The sequence below is a fragment of the Belonocnema kinseyi genome, chromosome 9 (assembly GCF_010883055.1).
Source record: "Belonocnema kinseyi isolate 2016_QV_RU_SX_M_011 chromosome 9, B_treatae_v1, whole genome shotgun sequence".
Taxonomy (NCBI): Eukaryota; Metazoa; Arthropoda; class Insecta; order Hymenoptera; family Cynipidae; genus Belonocnema; species Belonocnema kinseyi.
Window position 1 is genome coordinate 1,418,660 of NC_046665.1, and position 11,072 is coordinate 1,429,731.

Sequence of the window (11,072 nt, forward strand, 5' to 3'; positions counted from 1 at the left end):
TTGGATTGGCCATCACAGTCGCCCGATGCCAATCCTATTGAAAACGTTTGGGCTCAAATGAAGACGAAGCTTGGGAAGAACCGACCCTGCAATTTGAAGCAGCTTGTTCGCCGAATTCACAAAATTTGGAGGTCGTTTTCAGAAGAATACGCGAAAAATCTCGTCCAAAGTATGCTTCGAAGATGCCAAGCCATTATTGACGCTGAAGGTGATTGGACCTGCTATTAGTGTATTTGCATGAAATTTTTCGATCAAATAAAACAATATTTGAAAGAATTTTCGATCAAATAAAACAATATTTGAAAGAATTTTCGTAGTGGGTCTTCATTTTCTCACAACAGTGACCACGCTCTTATTTAACCGACTGTATATATACTTTTTTTGGGAGTACTATGGGTAATACACAGAATTTCAAAAATTTCCTAAGCGCGTGCTTAAAATTTAGAAGAAAATGGTCAACCGTACTGATTAGCGGACAGTTTTTTGGTAACCGTTTGTTCTCATTGTCTCTGTTCGCCATAATAGGAACATACAATTATTGATATTTATTTTTTTTAACGAATGTGTATGTCTAGGAATGTCAAAAACATCTCCAAACTTGGGCAGCAGGATTTAGAAGGAAACTTACAAACTTCATGGCACGACCAATATAAAGGAAGTGCTTGGATCTATGTTGGCGGCCTTCCATATGATTTGACTGAAGGAGATATAATTTCCATCTTTTCACAGTAAGCATTTTCGTCTATTAGATACTGTAGTATCATTATGCATACATGTTGTATTCTATTTATATTATTTGATATATTTAAATGGTGAATTTTAGTGTATCTAAATAAAAATATGGAGTTTTTATTATTTTGGATAGCTTTACAGAAGCTTTTTATATTGGCATAAGCATTTATAATTAGTTGTTATTATACGAATAAACTTGCTTATCCAAGGAAAACAATTATGTTGTTGGTGCTTTTAAATATGTCAGTGAAACTTGTGTTTCTGGGATTACTCACTGACATACAAACATGTTTAACAAAGTGGAAGGTTTGCACACCGCCAGGTCAGCTTCCAGAGGTTCGTCTTCGATTTATATCTAAAAGCTGCTTTATTAGTCGCTTCTGCTGGCTTGTCTCCAGTCGAAGCAGGCTGTCTTCTGCACTCCTAAAATTTATCGCAGGTGTTTTCTTCCAGTGCATAAGGGCACTTCATCCCAATCAGCGAACTATAAAATATTTTCTCTGCGGTGAAGTCTCCCTTCATCCTATGGTGGAAATCATGGAAAATAAACAGAAGGAAAGCAGTGTGCATCTCTGTCCATTGTGGAAGCATTTACTTTGCGATTTTTTCAGCCAATTCGGACACACTCCAAAATCCAGAAATAGTACTCTCGGTGTTCTCATAAGTTAAATACAACTGAAGTTCTTCAATTTTTTCTTAGCCATTCGTTATAATTTAAATATTGGCCCTGCCTCAAGAACGCTGCTGCTAGCAAGACTATGCAACAAAAGTAGGAACGTGTTTAAAAGAGGAGCATGAGCAGCGTGCTTTTCCACGCCGCAGGAGGCCAACGGCCTACCTTGACCTACCTCGACACGTGACCTCCGACCGCTGCCTAACGAAAATATTGCTCCGGTAATGTTAGCTACATCGCCCTTCAACAAGACCGAGTATCCCGTAATTAGTTGACATTTTTTCGATGGGCTTGATAATTAAGAAAAACGAATCGAAATGAACTTCACCACAAATAGTAGTGCAGACTTCTGAGAGCTCTGGACTCCACGATCCGCGACCAATAATTCCGGATTAAGAATTTTGCACTGTCAAGAAAGCCCTCTCCATGTCTTTAGAGCAATTCATTCACCTGGGCGGCCCATTTAACTAAACGTAGCTACCCAAGCAGCCGGTTCACCTTCAAGGAAAAGCAAATCGGTTTCCAAGAAGCTAAAGGTCCTGCTAGTTACGATTGATCGTTTCCCTCAAACCTTCACACAGTGGATTTCAACTAAGTTCAGAATAAAGGCGCTTGCGGCTTCTCGTTTTCTTTTAATTACACTTAACGATGTCTCGCAATTATTTTGACACCAAAAGTGAAAAAATCGTTTGCGCCTTTTTTGAGAAAACTTAATTTTTTATTTTTTTTAAAGATTGATGAACATAGTTTCCTGAAAATAAGTTGAAAATTAAATTATTTTGGCTTGAAACAATTCGATTCGCATTTAAAAGAATGATCCAGCTGCTGAATATATTGGAATAACCGGAACCGTTTAATAAATCTAAAAAATGAAAGAAAAAGTTTTAAAATATGAGCTTTTTTAGCTGTTTTTCCTTTCCAATCCATCTGAAGCCCCAAGTGCAGTTTGGCAGTTAGGTACAACCTGCGGAAGTAATTTTTCAGCGTATAATTTTTTTTTTCTTAATAAACAATTTTCGAATAAATCGAAAAAAATGAATGCTTTGGCTTTCTGAAAATAATGGTTTTTTATTGAATTTTCTTAAAAATCTTTTTTGTTTAATTTCTAGTAATTAGGTTATCATTTTCTTCAAATAGGTTAATTGGACGAGAGGTGACGAGGAGAGATGACACTCTTTGCTGCTATTTTAAGCGTGCCTTGTCAGTCAAGCTGAGGCTTAATTGTTTTATTGTTTCTGACGTATTATAATTAAAAAATACGGGAGGTCACGTAATTGCCCCGGCTTTGTGAAAAGTTTTACTTAAGCTATTCTGCGCAACGCACGGAAAAGAGCCACACATTTGTGGTGCGCGTAACTAATTATTCGTTTTTTCTTAATTAGTTTCTATTACAAGGTTAGATGACGTAATTATATCTAGAAAAATTGAGAAAAAATTGGTACGATTGAAGGCTTACGTGCAATAACCGGTTATTGTCAGTTTTTTTAGCCCCTGAAAGCTTGCAAAAAATGTATTTAATTTCAATTTTGAAAACATATATTTAAATAGGAAATTTAATTGTCCATCTTTCATTCATCATAAAAAATTGTACCCCTTTTAGTTTTTGAAATAACTAGAAAAACTATTTTTTCACCAAACCCAAATGTTATTATTTTTTTTGACTTGAACTCGCGATTAGTGACTTGAACTCGGGATTAGTTTTCTGAAAAATATTGCTTCGATTGATTCAGCTGTTAAAAAACTAAGATTGTTTTATTTGCAGCTCTGTCGTTGCTCGCGCGAAACTATGCACAGAATCTTAAAGTAGTAATACTCGACTGCACCTAAATGTCGGTGCAATTCGCATTCTTTAAATATTCGAAAATTGCCCCCTAAGGGTTTACATGACCTTCTTTTCTTACATGACCACTTGCAAACTTTATATTATCCTATCTTTACTGTCTACAATATTCACAATATTTATAACCATTTACATCAATTCTTATATCTCCTTACTTCTACATTAATCTAGCGCACTCTAACTGTCGGAAGAGTCAGCGAGCGATCAAAGCGAGAGACCGAGCGCATCCTAATCTACTTATACTAATACAATCCATCCTCCCTAGCATCTTCACGACAGTCTCTTGCCAGCTTCCCTTATCTTCCATTCCTCTCCTACATCCCTTTCTTACATGCTCCCATGTTTCCTGCTCCCATTTACATATTCTGGACATTTTGTTCTCCTCTTTCTTTATCATCTTATACCATTTATTATATTTTGATTCCTAAATTCTTCCTCATATTTAAGATTAATTGTCTTTCCCTGCCCCTTGCCTCCAATTCTTGATAGCATATTCCAATAACCTCTCCTATAGCTCTTTCACTAAAAAATAACCTCCTTTCTTCTTCCCATCTTGTAAGTTCTACCGCCCTCCCTCTAATTTCCTCTGCCTCCTTCAATTACTGTTTAGCTAACTTCCCTCACCTTCCATCCCTTAACTTCGTCTCAAATTGTCATGCCAACGCTCCCACAATCCGCCAAAAATGCGGAGAAGCGGGAGGGTTAAATTTCTATGTTGTTTGCTTGTCGGCGATATAATGAGCAATATTATCCGACTCAGCTGATGCTTCGGAAAATAGTTCGCGTAACTGTCGGTCAGCTCCCACGAAGTTTATACCATTGTCACTGCTAAGAGTATGAATGGTACCTCGTCGAGCCGAAAACCTCTTATAGGCGGCGATAAAACCCTCAGAAGTATAATCCGAAACAAACTCCAAATATACGGCTCGCGTAGAACAGCACACAAAGATAGCAATATATCCCTTGTATGCTTTGTGACCTCTCTATTAACAGAAGGGTCAATGGTTTCAGTTGACTTTGGCCAAAAAATGTCGGGTGTAGCCAACCAAATAGGTCCTTGCCACCAAAGCAAATGATGCTCTAGTCTAGCGGGTGTGATGCCTCTCGATGCGCAGTCCGCCGGATTATCTACTCCAGGAACATGGTGCCAGGCTGCCTCCGGTAGCGTGTGCTGAATCTCGGTTACCCAATTAGTAATATAGGTCTTCCATCGTAGAGGATGACCTCGAATCCAATCCAAAGTGTTTTCTGAATCGGATCAAAGATGTATCGGGGTTGAGCCAGAGAGACACAAGATCGTTCATATATGATACCAACCTTACCAGTAAGATATCGGCCACTTTCGTCTTAGCTGTGACGAGTGTCACGCGAGTTAAGCTCGAAGGTGGTGTGACACGAAGGTATACCACGGCTTCTATTGCCTTTTCTGAGGCATCTCCGAATCCGTGAAGTTCACAGTAAAAAGAAGATGTAGAACCTAACCAACGTGGGATTTTTAGAGTGAAAAGATCCGATAACTGGTTCCTGAACTTTATCCAATTTGCGCCGAATTCAGCTGGAAGTATATCATCCCAACCTACCTGGAGGGCCCACAGGCTTTGCATGAAGATCTTGGCCTTGACGATGACTGGTGCTAGCTATTCCAGTGGATCGAAAATGCGAGCTATCTCCGAAAACACTGTTCGTTTCGTGATCTGACTCATCTCCGATAATGAATCAATCTGAAATCGTAAGGAATCAGGAGACGGTTGCCATAAAATGACAAGAGCACGAAAAGATGGATCCTGGTTTAGCACAAAAGATTTGTTTTCTCTCGATGTTACACGTACTCCTTGTGTGCGGTGAGCATTGGCAGAATCTGTAGAGTTAGGCAAAGAATTAGAAAAAGGTTTACGGAGAGGGTTCAGAGTGGAAGAGTCGGTAGGTTGATATGGAAGGGAGACAGTTTCTGAGGAACCAGGTTGAGATCTATTATCTGAGGGGGGTGGATGCAGCATCGTATGGTGCATTCCATTGCAGGTCTGGCACCGCTTCACAGAGGGACAACTACACATCATGTGCTTCCTTAGACAGTTGTAACACAGAGTGTGCTTTCTTACAAGTTCTTTCCTCTGCTTGACATCTTTGCTTCGGAAATGTGGAAAAAAATTATAGAATGCTTACCTGTACATAAGGAGCACGACAGTTCTCTGATTGCAGCATTGTGAGTGTGAGTCGTCTCACCACTCCTCTTACTTTTTTGAAAGTGACTACTGTCCTTAGTAGAAGATAAACCAATCGAAGTTACAGCCATGTTCTCCACGGCTTCCAGCGTGCTGACCTTGCCTATCAGAAATTTTTCAAGTGATTCAAAAATATGCTGGTTATCCGAAGGTCCCAGTTGGTCCTCCCAGGCCTTGCGAGTGGTTGCATCCAACCGCTGGGCTGTCCTAAAGACCGTTAGATCGTCCCATTGTTCCGTAGGTCGAGCGTTGTCATATCTCTTGACTAGGGTCTGCCACGCCCTTTCTAAATTAACCTCAGTGGTTGGGATGCTGGGTATCAATTGAGCGGGTTCCCCACTCACACTCAGTTTCAGGTAGTGAATCTTTTGTACGTTTCGGAGTTCTGTATCCCTTCTCATAATGGAATAAAATAGATCGCGGAAAGCTGGCCACTCCATATAAACTCCCGAGAACTTAGGTAGTTCCAACCGTGGAAACGTTTTTTGTCTCTGAGTAACCGCAGGTACTACGGTCTCCTTTTGTTCAGTGGTAGCTGCGAAATTGTCCAAAATGTCCATCATGCAGGACTTTGCCCCTAAGTATTTTTCCTCACAAACTGTAAATTGTTCTTCCAGAAAATATGGCTTATCCATATGGAGTTTACGAACTACCAAAACCTGATCGTTATTCTTCGTAAACTTATCCCAATTTTTCTCGAGTATTTCCCTGTACCTCAATGGTACTCTCTACTGTTGCCATTTTTTAAGAAAAACAAAGTGCGACATGTCAAAGTAAAAAAAAAAGTTCATTCTATGGCTCTCCATATTATCTTAAAATGGAATTTCGCAAGCACATGGTAGAAAAAAAACAGCTGCAGCTCTGAAACAAACAAGGAGTGAGAGACGTTCGCAAGAGAAATGATGGATAATATTCAAAAATATGGTCAATATTGGAATTCCTTTGAAATCACTTAATGATCCTGTTTGTTTGAGTCAGGGCCCATAGTCGCCCCCGCTCTCTCCTCTCGACCCGTCACTCCCGGACACGCCGTTCTCTTACCTCTGACCCTTTTTCTGACGTCACACCATTATCCAGTTAGCACCTGCTGTTTTAGTTAATGAAGCGACTCAAATTGGAAATATCCGGGTTTGAATTGAAAACTACGTCCTGCTTCGTAGTGATTTTCACTTCACTGCCACTTTTTCACTTTTGCACGCACTTTTGTTTTTTGTTTTCACTATCGCGATCCGGATCGAAAGACCATAATGTTTGAGATTCAAACTAGAAAATGATCAGACAGTGAAATTAGACGGGTAAGGTGATAAATAGCGCTACGTTTTTATCTTTAAGTAAAGTTTATTGTACCCATTTTCAACGTGAAAATGGATACCCCACAGTTAGTACATAATTAGTCAGTGCAAAACATGACACAGTAAGTAATTATTACTGATTAGTAGAAAAAAACATACGAGGGATTACGTTCGTACGTAATTGTACCCCTTCAGGTAGTCGTTCCCCCAAAAGAGTAAGTGGACAGAATCACCAGGTCCGTACAAGCTCCTAGATAACCCGCGATCACGATATTTGATAATAATAGAAGCGAATGATCTGCAACACTACTCCTTCTTTCCATAGCTCTGGCCACCCTTCTCCTCTTCATACCCTAATACACATGATCCATGCCTATTTCTTTAATTTCGTCCCCCCATATTTCCAGACTTAAGTTGGAATCTCATTTATACCAGGTGCCTTTCCATTTTACATTATTCCCAACATCTTAACTATTTCTGGCCGTGTTTTGTCCTCTTCCTTATCTATTTCTACCATATTTTCCTCTTTTCCCAACTTTTCTCTCTATTAACTACCTTCCATACCTCTTATTCCTTCCTTCCCATCTCCGCCTCTTCCTCAAACCTTTTAATCCCTTCCTCTCTCTTTTGATCACACTATACATTTCTTTACTAACATCTTTTTTGCTTATGCCCTCTGATCCTATTTTTAGTTCTCCTATAATTTTTTGAATCTCGTCCAGATTTCCCTCTCCCATTTTGATATTTCTGATATAGTCTCTTATCTCTAGTTTCTTGAACTTCCCATTTACCTTGTCATCCACTATCACATAATCAATTACGGCTCCCCTTTCTCCTCCTGAGCGTGTATATTCTCTCTCCCTCTGCCATCTTTACCTCTTCTACCATCAATCCTTTTTGTTCTTTCCTCTCTTCTTATCTGTCTTTGTTATACATTTGTATCTCACTCTTGTTGCCATTCCTCCCACTGCTCTGCCTTTTTATTATTTTTCTTTGTATTTTGAACGTTTCATTTGTAACCTCTTGGTACCCTTCCCCTTAATCTTTTCCATTTCTTTACATCTAGTTGTGTGTCCATCATTACTACTACGTACCACTGTGTCAAATTTCTCATAAACTCCGTATCCTTTCTCTCAAGTCCTGTTATATTTCATTATATTGCATATTATATATATATATATATATATATATTTTATATATTGTATATATTATTATATTATGTTTCATTAACTTATACTGCATATACCTTTCTACCCATGTCAAATCATCCTCTATTATCTCCGGGCTTCCATATAACAACCTCTATTTTGTCATCACGTCTTTTTTATTTTCCCATTTCTTTCGTTTCACTAATACATTTTTTTCTCCTCTTCGCGTTTCCTTTCCTACGCTTCACATTTCCTCAATCTCTACTTTAGCATCTATTCTTTTTAGGAGATTTTCTACTGCTTCCTTCAACTTCCTCCCTTCTAATCTTGGACCCTTTATCGCTATGTTTCTTTTTTTTTCATCTCTTTCTTTTCTAATCTTCTTTCTATTTGCCTCGTCCTTTCCCTTTCATTATTCACACTCTCCCCTACTCCAACCCCCCATTTTGATTTTTCGATGTTCACTATCCTACTAGCCAAGTGTTATACCTTTTTATTATGGTCATCCTGGTTTTCTAATTTTCGTTTTAAAGTCTTCATCGTTTTCCTAAATTTTCCCTAACCTCTTTCCATTTTCGCATCTCTTTTCTAAGTTCCGCCATTTCTTTATTAATTTTTCGTTTTATTTTCTCCTTTTTCTTCCTGCCTTTTATCGTTCATCTGTATTACCTCTATCATCATTTCACGCATTTCCTCTAACTTTAACTTTTTAAAGTCTATTGTCCCTCTATGTTCAATGTTATCCTCGTCTTTCCCATCGTCCTTTTCCCCTTCTATTTTGATCCTTTCTCTGTCGCGTTTTGATCATTTCATTGTTTTTAGAACGCATCCTATTTCTTTCTTTTTTTCGCTACTTTCTCTTTCTGCCCTATCCCTCTTTCTATTTATAAACAGTTCAATTGAGCTAAAACTATCCACCCACAATCTCTCCCTCTCTACAATTTTCCTATATTGACCCCGTCTTGTCACTTTTCGGCGTGCAGAATACTCCCTCGTCTAAATCCGTCAAAAACGTAACCTGCGTACTGCGTAGCTCCTGTCACTCCAGCGCTACCTCATCCTGCTACCGTAATTTCTTCCGTGCTAATCTCCTTATCTTGATCTATATCCTCTACTCGGTTGCACCTGTCTCCCCACCCTGCTTCCCACGCTAACCGAACCAACCTCTCAGCCTACACAAAATCGTCTCAATCTCTTAAAATATTACACAACTTTTCTCTTTAATTCTTTCCAAAATACAAACCCTCACTCACAAACACTCTCACATACTCTTACCATCACCTTGCCTCAAATTCCACTGCAAACTCACTACAATTAGCACCACGCAATTACCACTACCTAACACTTTCATGTCGGAAAAGGAAGTACTGAACTTTTTTAATTTGTTTCTATGAATAATTCAGTTCACATTTAAGGGGAACAACGAGGACATTTAAAAAGAATAAACATTAAAATTCGTCCAATTGTAATGTCATGTTCTCGACTAGTGTAGTAAAATAGTTTTTTGTGAATAAAATTATGATTTTTGATCTTTGTTTTACAGAGAAAAATAACCATTTTGGTTTCCATTTTTTGTTGAATATTTATTTATTCAGATTAAAATTCATTTCTAAAGTTAAAAATTTAACATTTATAATTGGAAATTGATTTCGTTTTTGAATGAAAAATTTTCGTTTTGATAGAAAAGTTTTCTTCTTGTTTGATAATTTATATATTTGGTAAAAATTTATTATGTTTTCGTTGAAAAGTCCACTATTCTCATGAGTTACGTTTTTTTGTTTCTAATTATTTTTTTAGTTAAAAATTAAACTATACCATTTCTGGTTAAAAAATCATCTTTTTTTGTTGACAAATTCAGCTATCTGGTTGAAAATTAATTGTTTTTTGGTTGAAATAGAATTTTTTTCATTAAAATTTCGTCTCTTCGTTCTAAAATTATTTGTTGGAAAATTCATTTTTTCGTTTGAAAATTAATTTGATTGATTAAAATGTAAATATTTGGTTGAAACTTCTTTTTCTTATTAGGCTTTTTTTCTGAAAATAAAGCAATTTCATTTTTGGTTAAAAAATTTATCTTTTTTAATTAAAAATTCGACTATAAGGTAAAAATTTATCTTTTTGGTAGAGCGTTATTGTTGTTGTTTTTGCATTCACTTCATTGTTTAAAATTTGAACTATGCTCTTGTAAATTCGATTATTTTTTTGTTCTGTTGAAAATTGATGTTTTGAATTGAAATTAAAACCGTTTTATTTTTGGTTAAAAGGTTTTTTTTTTTTTTTTAAATTCATTTGTTCCGTCGAAAATGTAACTATTCCATTATTGGCTAAATCTGATTTTTTAATTTTAATATTCATTTTTTAAGTTGAAAATTTTAAAATTTGTTCGAAATTTTGTTGTTAAAAATTCATCCTTTTGACTTCCGTTTCCGGCATGAAAGTGTAAAGTAGTGGAAATTGTGGATGCTGAGTTTTTCTGATATTGTGGTGAAATTTGAGGTGAGTGGATTGTGGAAGTGTGTGGAAGGGTGTGGAGGTGAGAGATCTAATTGAGGGATTGTGAGATTGTAAAGGGGAGGTAGATATTTTGGAGGATTGAGACAGATTTGTGTGGAACTTTGTTTGGAGATTTGTGACAGGGTGGGAAGACTGTGTTGACGGATTGGTAGTAGCAGGGTTGGGTAACGACAAAGAAAGGCGTGACAGGTAACAGATAGCGCCGATAGAGGCAGGGAAGATAGAAGGCGGGAAAATTTGAATTTTATTAATGGCTAGTTGAGCGAGCATCTCCTCGGAAGAAACAGAATTACAGCAGGAAGTCTTCAGTACGCCGAAAGAGATAAAGGAAAGGAAGGCAAGGGGGAAGTATAAAAAAACTATAGAAAAGGAAAGATTGAGAGCAAAAAGCGTAGGGTCCATAGAAGCATTTATCAAAAGGAAGAGAGGGAAGAGGGAAAGCAGTGAAGCGAAGGAAGATATCGGGGCCAGTATAAAATACCAGAAAATGTTTAGATCGCCGCCGGAAAAGCAGAGTTTGGTAGGGAAAAGCGATAACAGGGAGGATGTCGACGGTAGCGGAGATGAAAATGAAATGTCGATGAAAGAAGAAAGGATAAAGGAAATTAGAGAAGTGATGATAGAGGTAATGGGGATTTATGAAGAAAAGCA

General features: G+C 37.6%; 1 protein-coding gene across 1 annotated transcript in view; it reads left to right on the plus strand.

Annotated features, from left to right (window-relative positions):
• The window catches only part of LOC117179412 (RNA-binding motif protein, X-linked 2-like), a 64,813-nt gene that overhangs the window by 32,508 nt on the left and 21,233 nt on the right, over positions 1-11,072 (plus strand). The window contains exon 2 of the mRNA XM_033371172.1: positions 576-728. Coding sequence (XP_033227063.1) covers positions 576-728 — 153 coding nt within the window. The remainder of the gene's footprint in view (positions 1-575; positions 729-11,072) is intronic.